Raw genomic sequence first — 24,805 nt, forward strand, 5'->3', positions numbered from 1 at the left:
CCCCGCCCCGATGATCTTTAATAGCCATCTTGGTTTTGGGATCTGGATTAAAAAAAGATCTTTAAACTCTCTAAACCTTTGCAAAGTTAAATTAAAACTCTTTGGAATTTCGAATAACATTTATTTTAACTTCTTGGCTGGGTTTCTGCTTTCTGCATATAATTCATATTCATAAAGCACCTTTCATTCCCTCCAGTCAAAACTTTTTGGCAAATAGTTTAGGTAAATGGCTCCACTCCAAAGTTTTAGATGAGCCCTAAAGAAGCCATGGGGTTAGAGGAGAGTACTGGAGGCTGCTATAGCTACATACAACTATATAAAGGAGGAAACATCTGGGAGCAAAGGAAGATCATAGGCCATAAGAGGGATTTAAGAATATACAGTTGCTATGAGTCAGAATCAATTCAATGGCAATAAGCTTGGTGTTGCAGTTTGGAAGAGTATATGACAAATTGAAAAGCTGGATAAAGAAGATCCAACAACTGTTTACTAGAAATCACAGGAAAGAAACGCCAAAGCAATAGAACAGAGCAAACACTCAAGTTTAGTTTGATCATTTTCCCTGCAAGCAAAAAAAAAAAAAAAAATTGAAGCCACACTAAATGAGGATAACATTTTGTGAAACTGATCGAGAATGACTGGCACCAAGATATATTCAAATAGAATATTGGATTTGACAGAAAAGAGGGGCAGCTGAGTTAAAATGATCTGTTTGTTGTAATGGAATTGTTATTAGGATTTTTCATAACATTTTTGACAAAAGAAGATGGAAGAGGATATTTACAACATTCAAAGAACAACAAAAGCATGTGAATTCAGGCTTTTATTTTTAAGGATTAAAACCTACCCTATTTCACCAGCATGTGGGAATTTAGTGAATGCTGTCTTATGAATTCTTCTGGAGGAGTTTACTAGTGCATTAACTTCAGGAAACCCGAAGTACTAGAAAGGTATCAACAGATGGTCTGGTGGTGGACGGAGAGAGAGAATAAAAGTAAGATAACATGGGGTTTAAGAAAAAGAGAGTATGGTGTTAAATGGGTTTCGACAATGTGTGCAAAGCAAAAACCGTAGCCCACTGCCCTCAAGTTGATTCCAACTCGCAGCAATCCTCCACAGGGTTTGTGAAATGAAAGCTCTTTTCAGAAGCAGACAGCATGTGAGTTTGAACAGCTGACCTTGCGATTAGCAGCCCAATACCTAACCCACATAGTGTAAATATTATTAAAATAATTGTTGGGAGAATAGGTAGTTCATGTGGTAATACCTTTAACATTTGCAGTAATTATATCTGTGGTGATAGTTTTCATATCATTAGAAATGGCAGAAGGGAGCAAACACAGGCAGGTCTACCTCTGTCATTGACTGTGTCCTTGAGAACCAGTGTAGGAAAAGGAGATGCAGATATAAGATAGAAAACTCTTTAAGTAGAAATCTCATAGTCCTGAAATATCCTTAAAATAAGAACTGAAAAGACTTAGAAATACTGGCCAGCCCATTAGCATTGAACATACATAGTACTCAGTCCGTGGTCCTGAAGTATTTAAAAAAGAGTTGTTAATAAAGAAGTTAGGAATTCCTGCTCAGACGAGACATGCCCCAAATGAGCCAGGTTCAGTTCCACATGACAGATCAACTCACGCCCTGCCATCGAGTCCATGCTGACTCACAGCAACCCTGCAGGACAGTGGGGCACTGCCCCTGTGAGTTTCTGAGACTGTCACTCTTCATGGGAGTAAAAAGCCCTGTCTTGCTCCCAAGGAGCAACTGGTGGTTTTGAACTGCTGATCTTACCATTTTCTAATGTATAATCACCATACCATCAGAGCTCCCTGACATGTCAAATAAATCCAAAAACCCAAGCTCACTGCCATCGGGTCAACTCTGACTCATAGCAACATGTCACACCGGCTGTAAAACATGAGCAGGGTCATGTGGTTATGTGCGGAGAAGTAAACTTGTTTGGAGTCCCATTGACAAATGATAGGACAATTTCAGTCTCAAGAACGAAAATAAAAAGTGTAATGAATTATAGCACCAGCACTACCTAATATGTTTAAGCTCAGGGGCTCATTAACTATTCTTTAAATAGAAGAAAAAAAATGCCTGTCCTTTTTACCATCTAATGTAAACCACTAGTGAACACGTGATAGAATTATTCTCATTAATAAAAGAAGTTCTGAATTGAAACGTGACTTTTCAACCCTAGTGAATTCATCTACTTCCTGACCATCAATTGTTTCAAAAATTATTTCAATTATTTCAAAAGGAGAGATGGACAGATATTGGAAGTCACTTGATAGAACAGAACACCATCGATGAAGTAGTGTTACAGAGAAGAAAAAATAATCCGATCAGTCATTGATCAATTGTCCTTTAAGAAAAAGCAGGCCAAAATTGAAGGGTGCTATAAGTACCATGCTGCTGCCATCAGCCAAGTCCCCACTGAAGAGACTGCCACGGTCCACAAGGCTGATTTCGTCAACTAGTCTCAAGTTCCTCTAGAAGGGGAGAGAGAGAGTGCAGGGGCAGCTAGAGACTGTTCTGACTCACAGTGGCCCCACCCCAACACCCCTGAGCCATCCTCACAATTGTTATCTTTAGCTCCTTCCGTGGTAGCGGTGGCTCCAGGAAATGTTCTCAGGGACAAGAGAAATCATGCTTTAAGAAGAATGAAGGGAAGTGAACCAGTAGAGAGGTCTGCAGGGCCAGCCCAATCCCAAGTACATGGACACCCCGCCCCACCCCCAAAGAATGCACTTCAGAGGACTGAAGCTACAGCTCAGGGAGAGGGGCGCATCTGATCAGAGCACACAGGAGTAAATGAAGGGGGAAGAAGAGAGTGGAACACAACGTGGCCCATCAAGCCCCTAGGATGATATTCCTTCTCAGAGCAGCCAACACAGAGAGAGGACTATAGGGCCGGTCCCACCAAGAGACATGACATCCGTCATTGACCCGTAGCGCTGTGGGAGACAATGTGCATGTGTGTGTGAAGTTGGCCATTGAATAATGAAGACTGAAAAAGAATCACTGCTCTGAATTATGATGCTGGGAAGGGATGCTGAGAGTACCACGGACTGCCAAAAGGACAGACAAATCTGTCACGGATGAAGCACAGCCAGAATTCTCCTTAGAAGTGAGGGAGTGTGGCGAGACTTCATCGTGTGTCCTTTGGCCAGAGACGAGTCCCTGGGAAGGACATCACGCTGGGTAAAGCAGAAGGGCCGTGAAAAAGAGGCGGGCCCTCCACAGGATGGATTGACGCAGGGCTGCAACGATGAACAGAAAATGTGGCAGCTGGGAGGACGGGGCAGGCTCCGGTGGTGTTTCTTTCCATCAGTGAGTCCAAACCAACGCGGCGGCACCTGACAGCAGCAACATTTTCAAAATGTTCCGAAAACCCCCTGGACTCTTGAAACTCTATTATTTGATATGTCCGATAATGATGGATCCTAAGTATCATAATAGAATTATAAGTTCAGCTCAAGCTCAAAGACTCACTTCCGTTGAGTGGTGTGTGCTGACTCACAGTGGCCCTATCGGACAGGATAGGCCTGCCCCGTGAGTTTCTGAGAATATGACTCTTAAAAGGAGTCGAACGAAAGCACCATCTGTCTCCTGCCAAGCGGCTTGCGATTTCAAACTGCTGACCTGGCAGTCAGCAGCCGAACATGTAGCCACTACGCCACCAGAGCCCCTTTCATAAATTCAGCTGGGTTATATGAAATGAGACTGCTTAAGTGCAACCCGTAGAAGCAGTATCAAAACAGCAACAACAACAAAAGCCCAGCACTTGGGAAATCTGTTTTTCTGCAGGCGGATTTCTAGAAATGCAGAGTAAACAGTTCATGTCTCTGTTTTGCCTCTTTGAATTGGGAAGGATGTCCTTACACGAAAAAGCCCAGGTGGTGTGGGCGGCTAGCCATTAGTCGGTGCTTAGACCACACCAGCCACTCGATGGGACAAAGGTACTGTCGTCTGCCTGCTCCCGTAAAGGCTCTGAAGCTTCCGACGCCATAGGGAACAATTCCACTCTGTCCAGAGGGGTTGATATGAGTCAGAAGCAACTCAGTGGCGGTGGCCGGGCCTCTACATTAGACGGTACCTTATCCAGCGCCCCCTCGTTTTTAACTGAAACCTAATAAGAAAGAAATCCCATACACCACCTATGGTTAGCCCTTTGCCTGAACTATCCCAGCTCAGTGTACAGGGGTCCCCCATTTTAGTGCGGTTTACTGAATTGCTCTTCGCAGATGCTGTGTTTTTTACACACAGAAGGTTTGGGGCAACCCCGAACCGAGCAAGCCATCGGCTTTGTCATCATGCGATGGCACACTGACTCGGCTAGAGTCTGGTGTCAAGGTCACATGTGCACGCACTGGGAAACCAGAATGTGTGTGTGGCTCAACTGGATGATGGCATTCGCCGTATTACATCGGGCTGGAACGCAGCCTGCAGTACCGCCATGGTGTGCCTGTGCCGGCAGTCACGTGTACACCCCTTCTGTGTCTTACAGTACAACCGGTACCAGAAATACGGGGCTGAAGAGTGTGTCCTACAGCTGGGCGGTGTGCTGTGCCCCGGCCCTGGCTGTGGGGCGGGCCTGCTGCCGGAGACCGGTGTGAGGAAAGTCACCTGTGAAGGAGGCAACAACCTGGGCTGCGGGGTGAGTCCTCACTGCACCCTCGGGTGCCCTGCTGCCTGTCTCGCGTTTGGTTGTACAAATGGGCCGTCGCTCTAAATTGCCCTCATCTGGAACCTTCCCTTTTGCACTCGGACCTTTGAACTCACACGTAGGAAAATCGATCTTGAAATTCTGAGTTTCAGCCATGAAAGAGGAATGGGTACGATTAATTAGGGGATGGGGGTGGGGGCATCGAAGCCCTCATGGGGCCATGCCCTTATCGTGTAATTCCGCCTTGCATGAACTTCTTGAAGCTGCCCCATGGAGGTCTCTTGGTGGGCCCCGTTATTCAGGACGTTGCCTGTGACAACAGTATCACAAGGGTTGTCTGTGCGCACTGTTTAGAGTGTGCTGCTTCGGGAGTTGCGCTTCTCCTTGGTGGTGATGTTCTGTAAAATGGGCCCCAGGTGGGGTGCTAAAGTGCAGTCCCAGGCCACTCACTTTGAGCAAGCTGTGGTGGGCTTGACGGAGAAAGCGCATGTGTCGGATGAGTTTCATTCGGGTCTGCGTCCACACTGTGGCTGGCCAGGAGCTTCCGGTTCATGGACCCACGTGGTGTATTCAAGAAGGCACCTTTCACAGAAGCACACATCCACACACTCGCAGAAACATTGTGGCCAGAGGCTCCCAGGAACCCAGGGCTGTGTTTCACCAGGGTTCTCCAGAGCACTGTTTGTTCTGCGACCACTTCATAGCCCTGACTGCCCTGGGTGGCAGGAGCTGACTGTGTGTACTGTAAGACACCATAAGTCACCACAACCGGGGCTTTGGCGTTCTTCCACGCCCTGTGCTGCGACTCCAGGCTTGCCTGGAAGCAGACTGGGGTGGAGGACAAAGGAAACACTTCTTCTGTGAATGTTTTTGTGACTTTTTTTTTAGCCTAAGTATTTCAAGATGTAAAATGAAGATGAATACAGACACCTTGCCATTTCACTGTGGCAGAGAAGTCATCTTCAATAGAGATGAGCCATTGTCGGGGCGCTTCTCCGGGCCTCTGAATAAGCAACCAACCAACGGGGAGCCCGTCAGCACCGCGGGGTCAAATCCTATGATCCAGACAGCTTCTTGAAAGAATCTATGTCTCAAAGCCCGTGCCGAGGGCTGAGGGAGGCATAGCTCAAACACAAAAGAGGCTGACTACATTTCAGGTTGGAATGAGAAATGGATAATAATCCCGATATTAAATTTAGTGCAAGCAGGTAAAGGGGGGCAAAGCATAAGGGCTGGGAGAATGCAATTGAATTTTGACGGGAAAACATTTCTTTGAAAATTGAAACGTCAGGAGGAGCTTGGTGGGAAAGGGCATTCATCAAGGCCAGGGATTACCTGGGTCTGCGTTTCTGCTGAGGGCTGTGAATCACCTGTGCTTCCCCTGGCAACTGGCGCCTTTCCTCAGGCTTCCTGTCTGCGCTTACAGGCAGCGGGGCCGCAGATCCCTGCCTGAGCAACGGAGGGCAGGAAGCGGAAGTCAGAAACCAGCAAGGGCCCACACTGTTCCCTTCCCATTGGAAGGAAATGCCTTGGATTAATCATTGTGATTGCATTAGAATGAAACCCCAGCAATTGGTGCCATCCTTAGAAATTATGGAAATCAAACTGCCTCCCCCCACCCCCACGCACTCATCAGCACCATTTACTCTCTAATCTGAGCTGATTGTGCTTGGTGTCAGCAGCCTTCCAAATGCCGGCTTCTGCACGCCAGCGGATGTTCTCCTGAAAGCGAGTTGCAGTCACCGTTCATGAATAGCTGAGTTGTGTATATCAGCCTGCTAATTGCCTCCTTTTGTTTCGTTCTCCAACACCAGACCCTAAGATTTTAACGTTCCTTTGCTGTGAGAACTTAGAAGGCTTTATGTAATTCTAAGTTTTGAGCACCGTCTGCTTCCTTTTACACACAGGGCGACCTTGTAGGCAAGTAACATACATAGGTAAACTCAACCTCGGCGAAAAATGCCTTGAAAAATGAACTGAAGGGGTTGGAAATCTTCAGGTTAAGGGAGCTTGATAGCAAGTCTTTTCTAAAGGAACAACAACAAAAAAAACCATAAACAGGATTCTTCTTTGGGTATCCTTTGGAAATTCTAGATGGTGGGCTTTTGTTTTATTCTGATTTATTCTGGGTTTTTGTTTGTGTTTTGAAATCTTTGGAGGGCTGGCCGCTGCTTGTATATACTTATCTGTTACTGCGTAACAACTCCAATTTGACCTGATGAGGTCATGAACATTTATTCTCTGCGCAGCGTGTGAGGATGAGGGGTTTCAAAGTGGCTGAGCTGGGTGGTCAGATCACAGTCTCTCATGAGGTCAAAGTAAGGCTGTCAGCCTGCGCTGCAGTCATGTGATGTCTCTGGGCCATTCCAAGATGATGCACACAATGGCTGTTGGCAAAAGTGGGAGGGGGGGGGCAGCGCTGTTCTTCACTGACTGCTGACAGAAGGCCATAGCTTCTCACCATCTTCCCCTGGAGCAGGTAACCACAGTCTTTCTTCAACCTAACCCCCTAGAGTACACACCTTCAGCCGGGCTTCATTCTGTGCCCAGAAGGGAGTCGGGCTTCACTTGGAGGAAAGATCATTAAAGAGTTTGGGGCATATTCTATACCAGTTTGTGGCTAGACTAGGTTGGAAAGGAGAACACAGAGAAATCATCTTCTCAGTGCAGAGTGGAAGTACTTGATGCTCTTTCCACCCCTGTCCGTTAGCCCTTGAACTCCTCACTTTGTGTAAGCCCCTGTCAATTCCCTGTGCTTTCACTTGTTTTTTATCAGAAATAGGTTCATCTTATCATGACATCAGCCCCCTCCCCTTTCCTCAAATCCTCAATGTCCACAAAATGAAGTTAGCCCAACTTAAATCCCTTTTAGAATTCCATAGTGGTTAAGAAGAAGGAGGTTATATTGGAGGCATTAAGTTCAAATCGTGATTCCACCAATTGCTAACAGTCTTCACCTTTCTTTGCCTCAGTTTCCTCATCTCTAAAATGGGGTTGATAATAGTAGCACTTTATAAAAGTAATGTGATAATATACATAAAACTGCTGAGAACAGTGCCTGACTTACATGCTATAAGCTAAGTCCATATTTATGTAATATTTAATCAAAAGCTTTATTAATGCTTATCAGAAACTCATCAGAAAGCCCCATAGTCAAGGACAATTACCTATGAGGCATGCATTTGATCCAGTCACCCATGTATCCAAGAACAGGTCGCTGGAAGAAACCCAGTCAGCATTATACTCCTCGCTCTCTCAGCTCTTCAAAGAACATCCTTTTCCAAGTAATATTTTAGTATGATGTGTTTTGTTAAGTCAGCATCACCATACTGGAAAATGTCTGTCATGTGGTCAGGACATCACAGTGGACATGGCTCAGAAGAACCTTGGGCTTCCCCTGCCCGATCTGAGTAACAGGGCTATGAATGATCGTCCTGAAGAAAGTTATCCTGGAGGGTCTTAGTAATTGTGTGACTAAAGAGGTTTCATTCTGCAAGATGGCTGCTAGAAAACCTGGACCCACACTTGTGAGCGACCTACAGCATATAGACCAAAGGTTCCCAAACTTCTTTGGTCTGCCTCCCCCTCTTCAGGAAAAAATAAATAAATGGCTCACCATCCTCCTGACAATTAAAAAATGTTTGGATCCCATAATCCAGGGTAAAGGGTAGTAATATGCTTGTTCAGGCCTCCTGGATGTACCAATGTCCTCCAGGGGATGGTGCTTCCCAAAACACTAACATAGAACAAGGAAGACCAAAACAGAAGCAGTGCATGGTGAAGAATATTGAAAGTACCGTGGGTTGCCGGAAGAACAAACAAAACTGCCCTGGACGAAGTATAACCAGAATGCTCCTTAGAAGCAAGGATGACAAGACTCTATCTCACATACTTTGGACATGTTGTCAGGACTCAGCAGTCCCTGGAGAGGGGCATCATGCTTAGCAAAATAGAGAGTCTTTGAAAAATAGGGAGACCCTGGACGGGATGTAGACGAGTTGGCTGCCACAGTGGATCCAGCATGACAATGACTGTGAAGACGGAGCGGGGCTGGTCAGTGTTTCCGTCCGTTGTACCCGTGTCACCATGAGTCTGGATGGACTTCATGACACTTCACAGTGACACTGACAGATGGCGAGTAGAGTGGATTTTGAGGCTCATTTTCTGGATTCTCCACTTTCCTTCTATTCTCTTGCTATCATGTTTGCTGTTTGACTGCGGCTGGTGCGTCCTCATATAATCTGGATGTGAAGATGGCAATAGGGACCCGTCGTATGAAAGAAACCATGGTTGGTTGGGTCGTGGGACGTGGCCCAAGTGAAAATGAGAAGAAGGAGACTCTCTGTCCATACTTGCTCTGCCACCACAGCCACCCGCCAGCAGCAGGGGCCATCTCTGGGAGCAGTGGGTGTCCACTAGGAGAAGCCATTGGGGCAAAACCACAACTGAGTCAAAGCATCCACCTGTGCAAGCAAGTCAAGGCATTAGTTCTGTCTCAGGCTGCTTTGTGCAGGGACACCTGTGAGGCCACCTGGGAAGGGCCCTGGTAGCGGAGTGGTTATGTTGCTAACTGCAAAGTTGAAAACCACCAGCCACTCCATGGGAGAAAGACGGAGCTTTCTACTCTCGTAAAGAGTTAGTCTTGGAAATGCACGAGGCAGTTCTACCCTGTCCTTTGAGATCACTGTGAGTCAGCATCAACTCGACGGCAGGGAGTTTGGGTTTGGGTTTGGTGTGTGTGTGTGTGTGTGTGTGTGTGTGTGTGTGTGTGTTGCTGTCAACATTTTAATTTAAGTACCACTCTTTTTTTAATAAATAATTTTATTGGGGGCTCTTTGATCTCTTATAACAATCCATACATCAATTGTATCAAGCACATTTATACATATGTTGCTATCATCATTTTCAAAACATTTTCTTTCTACTTGAGCCCTTAATATCAGCTCCTCTTTTTTCTACCCCCTCCCACCCTTGTGCTGCTTTGATACATTATAGATTATTATAAAAATACTCTCCACTGCCTCCCTTCACCCATGTTTCTGTTGTTTGCCCTCCTGTTGATCATTGTGGGTGATTCCCCCTTTCTCCCCTTTCTCCCTCCACCTTTCCCCTATCCTCATGGTACCACTCTCCCATTACTGTTCCTGAGGGGTTTATCTGTCCCAGATTCCGTCTGTCAAGGGCTCTGATCTGTACCAGTATACACACTCCAGTCTAGCAAGATTTGCAAGGTAGAACAGGAGTCATGATGGGGGATAGGGGTGGGGAGGAAGCACTAAAAAACTAGAGGAATGCTGTGTGTTTCATTGGGGCTATAGTGCACCTTTGCTGTCTCGTCCCTTCCTTGTAACCCTTCTGTGAGGAGATGTCCAATTGTCCACAGATGGGCTTTGGGTCTAAACTTCAACCTTCCTTGTTCACATCAATATGATTGTTTGTTTGGGTCTTCTGTTGCCTGACACCTGTTCCCATTGACACCTCTTGATCAGGCTGGTGTGCTTCTTCCATGTGGGCTTTATTGCTTCCGTGCTAGATGGCCACTTGTTTAATGTCAAGTCTTTAGGACCCCAGGCGCTACATCTTTTGATAGCCAGGCACCATCAGCTTTCTTCACCACATTTGCTTATGCACCCGTTTTGACTTTGGCGATCATGTAGGGAAAGTAAGCATCACATAATGCTGGGTTATTAGAACAAAGTGTTCTTGCATTGAGGGAGGACTTGAAAGAGGCCCAATGTCTGTCTGCTACCTTGATACTTAACATACAAATATGTGTACATAGATCTATATCCCTATCATTATATGTTAATATCTTTCTATATATTCATGCTTATATTTATTCCTCTATAAATGTCATTTGCCTCCTAGTTATTTCCTCTATTTCCTTTTTAAAAGTACCACTCTTATGTGAATGTCCAAGCACTGTTTGATGTGATAATAAGAGGATCTGTGCATTAAAAGGCCAAGGAACAAGTTCCCCAATAGTCTCTCACTCACAAACTCACTGCCACCAAGTTAATGCCAGGCAGTGTGGAGCTGACCCTGTCGGTTTCCGAGGCTGAGCTCTTTATGGGAGTAGAAAGCCCCGTCTTTCTCCCACAGAACGGCTGGTGGTTTCAAGCTGCTGACCTTGCAGTTAGCAGCCCAGCGTGCAGGCATTACCACCAGGGCTCTTCTCACATCCTCAGCATGAAAAAATTAAAACAGAGAAATCCATTCTGATCTTCCCCCAAGCCACACACCGTCAGAGGGGACAGGGGGTGTGGTGAACCTGGTTTTGAGACTGTTCTCATCTTCCAGTCATGGAACCCCCTTTTGCCTACAGAATGGCAGCTGTAGGCCCACGTGTGTTGGTGTCAGTGGTTTCCATCTGAGGAAACAGGGGGATGTGTCTTAATTGAAATGGGCTTCTTTCAAACAGGTCTAGGATTCTCTTGCCCAGGAAATCAGAATGCCTGACACTTTGCTCTGCTGTATCTGGTCTTACCTGTTCACCACGGACAAGGATTTCCATTTATATGAAAACTGAAACTCAGCTAGGAGAGGCCTCATAGAGCTCTGTGATGCTGCGACCCATGGTCTCACATTTGATGTCTTTGTGTTCCCGTTCTGCGAGTCAGTAAGTGCGTGGATTTGGGGTTCAGCATTCACTGGACATGTGGGTAGATGGAATGAATGGATGGTTGTTAACTGTGTAGAAGTAACGTGAGTAACTATCACATTTATTTCCAGATATCAATCATTACTTGCCCCAATATTGCTTTAAAAATCTCTTTGAAAGATATTTGTCCAGCTGCCTGCAGAAGACCTGTGCTCTGAAGGGTGACTATGGGTGGGAAATGACTCATTTTGGGTTCTCACTCTGCACTTTGGGTTCTCACTCTGCACTCCCCCTCATTCACAATGATATGATTTTTTGATCTTTGATGCCTGATACCTGATCCCTTCGACACCTCGTGATCACACAGGTTGGTGTGTTTCTTCCATGTGGGCTTCGTTGCTTCTGGTGCTAGATGGTCACTTGTTTACCTTCAAGCCTTTAAGACCCCTGATGCTATATCTTTTGATAGCCGGGCACCGTCAGCTTTGTTCGCCACATTTGCTTATGCACACATTTGTCTTTAGCGATTGTGTCGGGAAGGTGAGCATCGTGGAAAGCCAGTTTAATAGAACAAAGTATTCTTGCATTAAAGGAATACTTGAGTAGAGGCCCAATGTCCATCTGCTACCTTAATACTAAACCTATAAATATATGCATGTAGACCTATTTCCCCATCATCATATATAAACATATTTACATATATACATGCCTGTATGTAGACCTCTATTAATGCCCTTTGCCTCCTCATTCTTTCCTCTATTTCATTTTACTTTCCTCTTGTCCCACTATCATGCTCAGCCTTCATTTGGGTTTCAGTAATTTCTCTCAGTTACACTGCCCTTGATCAAGCCCTACCAGGCCTCCTCCACCCTCCTCGCCACTGATTTTGGGTCACTTGTTGTTCCCTTGTCCCTGGATTTTTTAACACCACTTCCCCCCCCCCACACACACACACACCTCCCCCTCTCCCATATCCCCTCAGAACCATTGGTCCCATTTTCCCCCCTCCAGAGTTTTTATCCCGCCTATCTTATCTAGATAGACCTACATAGATAATACTATGCACAAAAACAAGACAGAGCAAAACAAAGCAACAAAATAAAACAAAGCAACAACACCAACAACAAAAACCAAGGACAGAGAAAAAAGAAAAGCCTGCAAATAGTTCAAGGTCTATTTGTTGACCTTTGGTAGTATTTTCAGGTGGAGTCTGATGGGGTGCCACACCCTGGCCCCAAAGTCTATTTTTAGTACTCCCTGGGGATGGAACTTCATTGTTCTGTTCTCCTTGCTGTTCTGTCGCATGCCCTTAGTGTTTTGCCTCTGTGTTGTGGGGTCAGATTGGGTGCAATTCCCACACTGTGTCTCCAGTGTTGTCCCCTGTAGTGCTATGAGTCAGTGAGGGATGTCATGTCTCATAGTGGGGCTGGCCATATGGTCCTCTCTGTGTATTGGCTGCTCTGAGCAGGGATATCATCCTCAAGGCTTGCTGGGCCTGGATGTGCTCCACTCTCTCTTCCTCCCCCTTCATTTGCTCCCATGTGCTCTGATCAGACATGTCCCTCTCCCAGAGCTGTAGCTTCAGTGCTGTTCTCTGAAATAAATTCTTCTGTGGGGAGGGGCAGCTGTCCATGTATTTGGGATTGGACATCCCCTTATGGAAGCGTCATGGGGAGGAGACAAGCCAGTCAGGGTGCAGTGAAGCAATACAACTTTCCTCTAGTTCTTTAATACTTCCTACTCCCCGTCCCCCAATATCATGATCCCAATTCTACCTTACAAACCTGGCTGGACCAGAGGGTGTACACTGGTACAGATAGGAACTGGAAACACAAGGAACCCAAGACAGATGAACCCTTTAGGACCAGTGGTGAGAGTGGCGATACCGGGATGGTGGAGAGAGGGTAGGGCAGAAAGGGGGATCCGATTAGAAGGATCTACATATAACCTTCTCCCTGGGGGAGAGACAACAGAAAAGTGAATGAAGGGCAATATCAGACAGTGTAAGACATGACAAAATAATAATGATTTCTAAATTATCAAGGGTTCATGAAGGAGGGATGGTGGGGAGGGAGGGGAAAATGAGCTGATACCAAGTGCTCAAGTAGAAAGCAAATGTTCTGAGAATGATGAGGGCAATAAATATACAAATGTGCTTGACACAATGGATGTATGTATGGATTGTGATGAGTTGTATGAGCCCTCAATAAAATGATTTAAAAATAAATAAATGGGAAATTGATTAAAGTAATCTCAATTTAACAAAAAGATATTTGTCCCCCTCTCTATGCTTATCCCAGTGCCCTGGTGGAGAGGTGGGTCAGGTGTTGGGCTGCTAACCGCAGGTCAATGGTTGAAACCCACCAGCTCCTTTTTGGGAGAAAATGAGATTGTCTACTCCTTAAAGGTGCACCACCTTGGAAACATTAGAAAGCAACTCTGTTCTGTACTATGGGGCGATAGGAGTTGGAATCAACTCTATAGGAGTGGGCTTGATTTGGGGTTTCTGCATGGTCAGCAGTTCGAAACCACCATCAGCTCTGCGGTGGCGAAAGACTCAGGTTGCTATGTGCCTGCACTGACTCAATGGCAGTGCATTTAGAGTTATACAAAGTCCCCAGGTGGACAGTTAGCACTCTCATACTTGGCTGATAAGCAAGAAGTTCAAGTCCAGCCACGGAAGCCTGTAGTGCTCATGCCATGTGGACACTCCTGGGGTCGCCCTGAGTCGGAATCAACCGGACAGCCCCAGGTTGAGTGTGGTTTGGGTTTATGCCCTCAAACAATAGGCAGTGTTTCAATAGCACTGTGCATGGTGTTTGACAAGTCTGTGTAACATAGTGCCTCACTCACAGTACCGATACCCACTCTTTACAGAAATCCACACTACTCCATTCAAGCCAAAATGCACTGCCAGCAAGTCAATTCCAATGCACAGCGTCCATGTAGGCAAGGGAGGACTGCTCCCATGAATTTCTAAGACTGTAACTCTTAACAACAGTAGAAAGCCTTTTCTTTCTCCTGAAGTAGAGGCTGGTGGTTTTGAACTGCTGAGTTTGTGGTTAGAAGACCATGATCAAAATACCCCAGAAGTTACACCATTTGTTTTTCCTATTGGGAACTCTGAGGATGCTGTTGCGTGAGTGTTGGAAGGCCAACCAACAGCAGTTCACACCTACCAGTCACTCCAAAGGGAGAAAAAGAGGCTATCTCCTCCCATAAAGATTTACAGCTTCCAAAACCCAAAAGCAGTGTTTCCCAAAGTGGACGGCAGCACCGCCTGAGGGGCACCAACATGATCCAGAGGGGCTGTAAAAGCAGATACCTGCACTTGGACCTAGATTATGGGCTACAGTTCACACATTTTTAATTGCCAGGGGAGCTCTGAGTCTTGTTCGTTTGCTTCTGAAGAGGGGTGGACAGCCAAGTAAGTTTGAAGACCTATCCTCTGAAGGGTGGCTATGGGTTGGAATTGACTCATTGACAGTGCATTTAGTCCAGCCAGAAGCCACACAGACACAGAGTGCTGGCCATTCTGACATGTGCCGTGTCTCATTCTTGGGGACACCGAGGTTCAGTTTTGACACCACATAGAATAATTTTACACTGATAGACAGAACTCTGTGGAGAATAATATATTCCGGTCCCCAATCATCGGACCTCACTCTCAGCTAACCCTTTTTCATATTTTCCCTACTGCTCATAAAAATTCTAACTGATTTCCCGAGGAATTCATTCTTCTTCCTTGGTGCTGATTGCTTTTTCGTCAGAACTCTCTCGCTAACTTTTACAACTCTGCCGTACAATGTTGACATGTTTAATAGTGAAATCAGCCACGAATTATGGATGCCTTATACTCAGTAACCGGGGAATGCAGAAAGCTACGACAGCCCACCCCTGTGCATCCTCTGTGAATAGAGCAAATCTCCCTCATGTGGCTCTGTCGAGGGCTGTCACAGCCTCAGTGGGGCAGTGGCTGAGCACTCCCATGCAAGCTGAAGGGCCGGTGGTCTCAGCCTACCAGCCACCACTCCGTGGCAGCTGTCCGCTTTTGTGAAAGTTCTCTGTCTCAGAAACCCTCGTGAGCAGTTCTACTCTGCCCCATGGTGTTACTATATGTGTGTGGTTATGTGGATGTGTTGTGTGTGTGTGTGTGTTACATATATAGATACTTGTCTATGTGGGTTAACGTTGGGCTTAACAGCGGTGGGGTCGGTTTGTTTATAGCAGTGTTTCTCTGAGTGGGTTGATCCTGCCCCTGGGAGGTGGGCACTGAAGTGATCCGTGAGGCTTACAGAACAGGCACAGACACTTTATCCTGGATTATGGGCTATAGTACAAACATTTTTTTATTGCCAGGGGGACAATGAGCCCCCACCCCCATCCCTTGGGAAAAGAGTGGTAGGCCAAATAAGTTTGGGAAGTTAGGGCTCAGAATATCAAGTCTGGGAGATAATTCCTCAAACTAATACTTGGGATGGAAGGAAATTTTTCCTGTTTTATAAATATACATATATATGTGTACATACATACATATATATATATGTTGTTGTTAAGTCCTGTCACTGTTTTTCTATGTGTGTATATATATGTTTCTTCTATATACACATACATATATATTCTAATGAAGACAGGAGTGTTTTTAAATTGATACCAAAAAAGTTCACTGCCATCGAGTTGATGCTGACGGCATATGTGTTGTTGTTAAGTGCTGTCACTGTTTGTCTATGTGTGTATCTATATAGTTCTTCTATATATACATACATATATATTCTAATGAAGACAGATGTTTTTAAAAATTGATACCCCAAGGGAAAAAAAAAAAAAACCTCACTGCCATCGAGTTGATGCTGATTGATAGCGACCCTATAGAACAGGATAGAACTCCCTCTGTGGGTTCCCGAGACTGTAACTCTTTACAGAAGTAGGAAACCCATCTTTCTCCCACAGCAGGGCTGGTGGTTTTGAACTCCCAGCCTTGCAGTTGGCATCCCAGTACTGAACCACTACATCCCACACACACACAAAACAAACAAACCCTAACTCACTACCCTGGAATCAATTCTGCCTCATGGTGACCCTCTAGGACAGGGGACAACTGTGAGTTTCCAAGACTATAGCTCTTTATGGGAGCTGAAAGCCCCATCTTTCTCCCACGGAGTGGCTAGTGGTTTTGACCTACATCCTTGCAGTGAACAGCCCAATGCCACCCATAACTACTATCGCACCCGAGATCCTGAAATTCTTATTACTGACTGCAAATTAAGGAAATGGGATAGAATTCCTAAAGGATCCATTCACTCGTGAAATGAATCCTGTGCAGAAGAAAGATGAGGCGGTGTGCTCCCCTAAGGACTTACACAGCAATTCCGCTCTGTCCAGCGGGTGGGTACAAGTCACCATTGACCCAACGGCTGTGGGTTTGGGCAGGCTGCTCGAGGTAGATTTTCCTGGGAGCCAATGATGCCCCCAGATGTCCTGATGGTTCAAACGGTTAGACTGCACAGCTGCCCACCAAGGGGCACCGCAGAAGAAAGGTCTGGCAATCTACTGCTGAAAATCAGCCCATGAAACCCCCACAGCCCTCCTCCCCAGGCATGGGGATGCCCTGGACCAGACTCAACTCAAAGGCAACTGTTTGTTTGTCTGTCTGTTTGTTTGATGGAGCTTAACTAAGTACATTCTCTCCCAAGGGGTCTTAACCAAATTTCTATTCATGAACTGTTTTGCTTAAAAAAAAAAAAAATGTCTCAAAATATCACATCGACTTTAGGTCCCATAAAACATGTACCTGGGCCTGGGTGAGTATGTGGGGTGACCTATAACATATGGTGAATGTGGTCATACCCTTTGTTGCACTTCGGGGGTTTTGAACTTAAATGAGTAAGAATCGATCCTATGAGAGTGAATTCTTTCGTGTTCTTAATTTGAATAGCAAGGGTGGCATAGTGGGTTGCAGGTTGGGCAGCTAATCGCAAGGTCAGCAGTTCGAACCCACCAGCTGCTCCACAAGATTTACAGTCTCGGAAACCCCCAGGGGAAATCCTACCCTGTATTCTAGGGTCTCTATGAGTCAGAATCCACTCGGTGGCAGTGGGTTTCACTGGGTTTTGATTATCACAGTAGTGTTATCATTATATTGCTGCAGGTGCACATATACACAGAGTCTCCATCAACACACACACAACACACAGAGTCCCCTTGGCCTTCACTAGCCATCTATTCAAAGGCACAGCTAACCGTGGCATTGAAACCCTGTATCAGTGCACAGGTGGAGAGCTCCTTTTGTTACAATGTGCACCTTGGGGCTGTGAATATTTACAGAAGCAGACTGCCACATCTGTCTCTCACAGAATGGCCAGTGCTTCGACCGACATGCCATCAGGGTGCCTTTAGACAGTTGACACTTAATCATGAGGTGAAAACGCTAATGTTAAGTTTCCTCGTCTTTAAGGAGGTGGTTTTTGTACCTCGTGTTGTGAATCCGGTGTGGCTTGACAGCGCGGACCCTCAGTCTCACGTTCACGCCGATCATCTGGTGCCATTCTTCCCCTCGCTGGGCCGTCACGTCACGGACTCTACTCCCTCCCTGTGTTTCCTGAGTCGCTCCGTCCTTCTTGCCCAACCTGCTGGACTCTGCTGTCTGGTGGATGCTGCCCTGAGGCTCTTACATGGGTGATCACTCGGCCACAGGAGCGAATTCAGGTCCAGGCCTGAAGGGTGACTGAGCGCCATAGTCTCCCGACCCTGTCTGTCTGTCTGACCCATGAGTCTGGTCCCTTCCATGATTTTGAGATTGCTCCCACATTTGCCCTCTCACTCTCTCCAATACCTTCTTCTGTGGTCCAGAAAGGCTACGTTTTGTGCCATGGGGGGGAAAGTACAGAAATGAACTCTGCTGATACATTCTGAAATTTGAAAGAGGCCCCAGTTGCCACTGAACTGATTGTAACTTCAATCCACCTGACGTCTCCATCTGTCACACTGGGCTGGTTGTGTCGGCTCCACCAGGGACTGTGAGTACAAGGATCCAAGCTATACCAATGGTATTTCACATATCAGCAGGGTCACCCATGGTGGACAGATTTCAGTGGAGCTTCCAGACTGAGACAGACTAGAAAGGAAACACTTGGTGGTCTGTTCTGAAAATGGCTGTTGTTGGGTGGTGTCCAGTTGCTTCCGATCTATCGTGACCTTATGGACAACAAGATGAAACACTGCCCAGTCCTGTGACAGCCTCATGATTGTTCCTATGCTGGAGCCCATTGTTGAAGCCACACTGTCAATCCATCTTGTTAAGGGCTTCCTCTTTCTCGCTGCCCCTCTACCAAGCATGATGTCCTTCTCCAGGGACTGGTCTCTTTTGACAACATGTGCAAAGTATATAAGACAAAGTCTTACCATCTGTGTTAGTCTGGTTAGACTAGAGAAACAAATCCACAGAAACTCATATGTTTAAGAGAGAGTTTTATATAAAGGATAATTGTACATTAAGTATCCCAACCCAGTCCAGCCCAAGCCCTTAAATCCGATATTAGCCCATATGTCCAACATTGATCCACAAATTCCTCATCAGACTCACAAAACACGCAATGACGCCAAATGCAGGAAGAAAATTGAATCAGTGAGCGTGTAAGCATCTCAGCACCGGAAGGGGTCCACATGAAGCTTCTCCAGCACCCAGGGCTGCATCAGGGTAGGTCCATGTGGCTTCTCCTCAGGGATGTCTCACAGAAAGTGAGCCTTGCCAGCTGAGGCAAAGAACTAGTTAAGGCCTGACCATCAGAGAGCAAGAGATAAGAAAGGAGAGGCTCACTGAGCCATTTATCTCTCCCCCCTTCAGTCAATCCCACATGTATTTAATCAGCCAGGGGGGCACAATAAACCTTAACTATCACACCATTCCTTCCTCTAAGGACCTGTCTGGCTGTACTTCTTCCAAACAGATCTGTTTGTCCTTTTGGCAGTCCATACATAGTACTTTCAGTATTCTTCTCCAGCACCACAATTCAAGGCATCCATTCTTTGGGCTTCCTTAGTCGGTGTTCGCCTTTCATATGCATAGAAGGCAATCAAATATACCACGGCTTGGGTCAGGCACACCTTAGTGGAAATTAGCCCCTGAAAACGCTGTGGATCATAATAGAACAGGGTCAGTCTCGAAGACATCGGTCACTGGAAGAGAATGTCCTGTTTGGTGAAGTGGAGAGCCAATCAGAACGAGGGACACCCTCAGTGAGGAGGACTGTCAGGCTGACTGTAACAATGGCCTTGAGCACTCCAGCAGTGGCGGGGATGGATGGCACAGGACCATCACACATCGGAATTAACTCTGTGACAGCACCTCTCATTCTACAGACTAGAGAATAAAAGCGAGACCCTAAATGCATGTGGTGGACCATGTGACACCTTCAAGGAGACGCCCAAAGGAGCAAGTGCTTTGAGCCATGCAATCCATGAGGTTGAACCCAGTACTTCCCCGGCTGCGTGCGATCTTGTATCGCTGCCTTGAGCGGCCTGGGAACTCCAGCCCAGGGCAAGTGGCCTCCCATCCTGACACGTCACTCTCTGATGAACCCGAGGCTCGTTACCAGAAAGGATTTTAAAAAGCAAGTGCGTATTATGAAATGTCAAAAACACACGCATTCTGCATTTATTTGACATGTGTCCAAAGCACTAATTTAAACCCAAAGTTTGGCTCACTCGCAGATTGGAAGTAAGTCTTGCTAGACTTCCAGCCTGGGAGACAGCTGGGAGTGTAAAGATAGAAAGCTTTGGGGGTATTTATTTTTATTAAAGAAGCAGTTCGCAAATCTGCAAACAAGTCCAGCCTCGCATTCCTCTGACAAGCGTGATCAGCTGACAGCTCTTCCTCGAGAGCGTTTGCAGTTTGAGATACGGGTTTTCCACTCCAACCCAGATCCCTGGCCCTTCTGCTGCTGTTAGCCGTTTTTCTGTTTGTTTGTTTAAATAAAGGAAGTCAGGAAATAATTCTATTCTTTCAGAATGGTGAGATCGGCTCTTGCAATAATGTATTCGGGAGTCAATTTTCAGACCCATGGAGTGGAGATACGTCTTTCGCTTTTCAAGGTACCTGAGTCCAGATCGGTCCAGAAAACCGATGGCTAATGACTGGGCCCGTTGGGGAAATCTGCTGGACAAGACTTCTGGATAGTGTTCAGAAGCAAAGATGTCACTTGGAGGACGAAGGTGTTTCTGCCTCAAGCCATGGTATTTGCCGTCCCCTCAGAAGCATGCGGAAACTGGGCAGCGGATAAGATGGCCACAGAAGAATGAATTCATTTGAGTCACGATGCTGGCAAAGAATGGTTAACACCCTGTGGATAGTGAGAAGAACAAACCAATCTGTGTTAGAGGCAGTACAGCGAGAAGGCTCCTTAGAAGCTTGGATGGCGAGTCTCCATCTCGTGCGCTAGAGGGCCAGCAACAATGGAATGAAAAGGAATTTCTCATCACTTTTTGAACCCTGCTCATTAAATGCCAAATGCCAGGAGCCACGGTAGCATAGCTGTTAAGCTTCAGCCGGGTAACCAAAAGCAGCTCAAACCCACCCACTGCTGCACGGGAGAGCAATGCGGCTGTCTGTGCTGGTAAACATTTAGTCTCAGAAACCTTAGGGAACAGTTCTACTCTGCCCTATAGGGTGTGATGAGTCTGAATTCACCTCATGGCGGTGGAGTTCATATATATTTTCTAGTGATCTGCAAGGTCAGCAGTTCAAAGCCACCAGCTGCTCTGCAGAAAAAAGATGAGGCTGCCTGTGCCCATAAAGATTTACGTCTTAGAAAACCCCTATCTATAGGGCCTTTATGAGTTGAAATAACTTGATAGTGTTGAATTTGAGAGTTTTGCTCGTTTGTTTTGATGAGTTGGAATTGGCTTGATGGCAGTGGGTTGGCTGGTTTTATTATCTTGATTGATTTATTTACAGTGAAACCCGTGAGAGTTAAGTCACAGGCACTACTTTATGTGCCCAGGGCTCACAATTTCCCCGCCTTTGACAAATCCAAGTCATTGAAACTCCATGTTGGAACTTAACTTGTCTCCAAGGTAAGGAACCTAACTCTCCATTAATTACATTGTAACGATTCATTGTTGAAAAATGAACACCCTCGAGGAGATGGATTGACACCATGGCTGCAACAATGGGCCTAAATATACCACAAACTGCCAGAAGAAAGAGCAAAACTCTTCCAAAGCTATAACCAGAATCCTCCTGGAAGTGAGGATGATGAGACTTCGTAGCATGGGCCTCGGACATGGTACAGTAGGGACCGGTCCCAAGAAGAGCAAGATGCTGGATTAAGTAGGTGTCATTGAGAAAGAGGAAGACTTTCCGTGGCCTGGATAGACCCCATGGCTGCAACAATGGCCTCGAACATCACATTGTGAGGATGATGCAGGGCGGCGAAGTATTTCATTTTGTTGTCCATAGGATTGCTATGAGTCAGAACCAACCCAGTAGCATTTAAGAATAATGCATTGGTTTCTATCATATGTCAGTCCCCTTACAGGGTCGTCCTTTGAGACCAAAGTCCCCCATTGTGTTAAGCTGGGTTGTCTAGAGAAACAAAACCCTTACACCTGTATGAGAAAGAATTTTATACGAAGACCTAGAAGGCATCCCAGCCCAGTCCAACTAACTCACCAGCCCAGTCCAACTGAAGTCTAAGGCTAGTTGGAGTCCTCTTCAGGGGCTCACAGGGACATTTCTACCCTGTCCTATAGGGTCCCTGTGAGTCAGAATTGACTCTAAGGTTTGAGTTTGGTTGGTTGGGTAGCACGATGTCCTGGTGGTGCAGGGGGTGTCATGAGGGGCTGCTAACCACAAGCTCAGGAGTTCAACGCCAACAGCCACTCTACAGGAGGAAGATGAGACTTTCTGCCTTGTGAAGATTTTGTCCCACAGGATCTCAATGAGCCAGACTCAGCTTGATGCCACAAGGGTGGAGGGTTTGCATGAGGGTAGACACTTTGATAGACAGTAAGAAGCGGAATCATTTTTCATGTAAATTTCGTGCAAGAATCATTTTCTAAAGGAAGAAAACAATCCAGTTACCCTGTAAGCCTATGGCTAAGGAATGATGTTGTTGTTGTTGTTAGGTACCTGTGTTGGTTACATAATGTCGTGTCAACTTGAAGATCTATAAAAGTATAGGGATAGAGTCTAGCTTGAAAATCAGGCCACAGTCTGATGGTGTGGTCTTCTGATAAGGAGGGCCCAAGGAACCTCTCCCTCTCTCTCCGCCTTGATCTTGCTGCTTGCTGGACACCCGGAGAGTGCTGGAGCCCTGCCATGTGTCCACTGACTGCAGATCCACAGGACTTTGTACCCACCAGCCTGTGGTCCTCCTGCATTGTGCATCATTGCATGTGGCTGTGTGAGTCTGAAGAGGGACTTATGGACTAGAATCAGACTTATGGACTTGAGTTGGACTGGGCTGGGATGTTTTCCTGATATATAACTACTTCTTGATATAGAGCTCTTTCTAATACATCTATGGGTGTCGCTGGATTTGTTTCTCTAGTCCACCTGGCTAATACAGTACCATTGAGTCAGGTATGATTCCCAGCAACCCTGCAGGAGCAGACACACAATACCTGTCCCTTCCCCATCCCCAGGCCATTACTGCCCCTCAGAGAGATCAAATACTGTTCCCAGCACACGCTCTTCCTCACAGGGCCATGTTGCTTGCTCTGAGTCTGGCACACCGTAACAGCCGGATGGAAAGTCAGGGGACTCCTCTCCAGCTCCTCACCAAGGATTAGTGTCCAGTCTTCAGGTCCACGGTTCAGAGAAACCCCATAACTGTCCCAAAGTTCCCCAGGCAGATGTAACCAGTTGCCCTTCCTCACTGCCCTCACTGCCATCAGGGACCACCATACACATGACAGAGAGCACTGCTCCTCGGCCGGGGCTTCCGAGACTCTCAATCTTTACAGGAGTGGAAAGCCTCAGCTTCTTCCCATGGAATGGCTGGTGGCTTTGAATGGGCCATCTTACTTCACTGATAGAATGTTATGTATGAATAAACAAATTAATTAAAAAATATATATTACTACTTTTTACTCTTTGCCATTGAGTCAATTCTACCTCATTTAGGCACTGCAGGACAGGGTAGAACTACCCTTGAGTTTCCAAGATTGTAAATTGTTACAGGAGTAGAAAGCCTTATCTTTCTCCCAAGGATCAATTCATGGTTTCAAACAACCGACCTATCAATTAGTAGCCCAGCGCATAACCAGTATACCAACAGGGTTCCTCCTCTCGATATATAAGTACATGTACACATGTGAGTGTGTGTGTATGTGTACATGTGTGTATTCCAGTTGCCATGAAGAAGAGCCCTACTCAAGAAGTAAATGCTGTTTCGTGTCCTTTAGTCAATTCTGGCAACTAGCGACCCTGCAGGACAGCCCAGAGCTTCCCCCTTAGGGGTTCCAAGGCTGGCATCGGGACAGAAGAGATGACCAAGTGCCTTTTCCCCAAAGAGTTGCCCATGGTTCAAATGCCTTCCCTTTCAGTTAGCAGTCAAGGGCTTCCCCAGGCTCCTGAGCGGCACCTGTTGGCCCATGTGTGTCAGAGAAGACCTGTGCTCCATACTGTGGCCAGTGCTGGTTGGACGGTCACCTCCAAGCTTTCCCTTAGCAGCAGAGCACACCGGTGCCTTAAACTGCCCAGGAATCTTATCTATCTGTAAAGACTACTGAGGAGGCCTGGTCCCAAAGTGGGTTATGAGTTAGACTGCTACCTGCAAGGTCAGCAGGTCAAATCCACCAGCCTCTCCATGGGAGAAAGATGAGGCTATCAGCTCCCGTCAAGATGGGCAGCCTCAGAAACCTACAGGGGTCATTCTTCTCTGTCCTATAGGGTCACCGTGGCAGCGTTTTGAAGAAAGAATGCTACCACAAATGGCCCAGTACAAGTTTCCCATCCACGTTCTCTCTCGACAGATAGATAGATAGATAGATAGATAGATAGATAGATAGATAGATAGATAGATAGATAGATAGATAGATGATAGACAGAGATATCACAAACACACACACACACACACACACACACACACACACCTCTTTCTCTCTCTTAAAGTGTAGTTCTTCCTGGGTTCAAACCTGCTCATTGTGACTGACTGGTGCCATAGAAGGAAATAATAAGAGAAAGACCATAAAAGGACATAATAAGAGAAACAATGTTGTGTACAATCAATATAGGAGTTAGTATTTTGCAGAAATCAAAATGGAGCCCTGCACAGTACATACTTTAAGGAAGGAGAACCACTTGGCATGGACACCTCCCAGAAGAGAAACCGGCCAGTTATTCTCTGCCTGATTGAGACCCATCATTCAGTGGTTTCTCCTGTAAACAGGGAAGAGGTAGCAAAGCTCGGCTCAGAAGAGGCTGCTAAGAGGAAAGGAGTAAATCTAACTCAGAAGGTGCTTGTGAAAGCCTCCTTATGCGAAGGCGTCGCAGGGCTTTTATATGCCCGGTATTGTGTGATTGT

The 24,805-nt window shown here is 46.2% G+C and overlaps 1 protein-coding gene across 4 annotated transcripts in view; it reads left to right on the forward strand.

Annotated features, from left to right (window-relative positions):
* The window catches only part of PRKN (parkin RBR E3 ubiquitin protein ligase), a 1,413,568-nt gene that overhangs the window by 1,203,009 nt on the left and 185,754 nt on the right, over positions 1-24,805 (forward strand). For 3 of the 4 annotated variants that reach the window (XM_045294462.1, XM_045294465.1, XM_045294463.1), the window contains exon 9: positions 4,520-4,669. The exons of the other annotated variant lie outside the window; for it this stretch is intronic. In XM_045294462.1, the coding sequence (XP_045150397.1) occupies positions 4,520-4,669 (150 nt within the window). The remainder of the gene's footprint in view (positions 1-4,519; positions 4,670-24,805) is intronic. 4 annotated transcript variants of the gene reach the window in all.

This window comes from Echinops telfairi, unplaced genomic scaffold (assembly GCF_000313985.2).
Source record: "Echinops telfairi isolate 266 unplaced genomic scaffold, ASM31398v2 ScPeMD7_3533;HRSCAF=4204_0, whole genome shotgun sequence".
NCBI classification, from domain to species: Eukaryota; Metazoa; Chordata; class Mammalia; order Afrosoricida; family Tenrecidae; genus Echinops; species Echinops telfairi.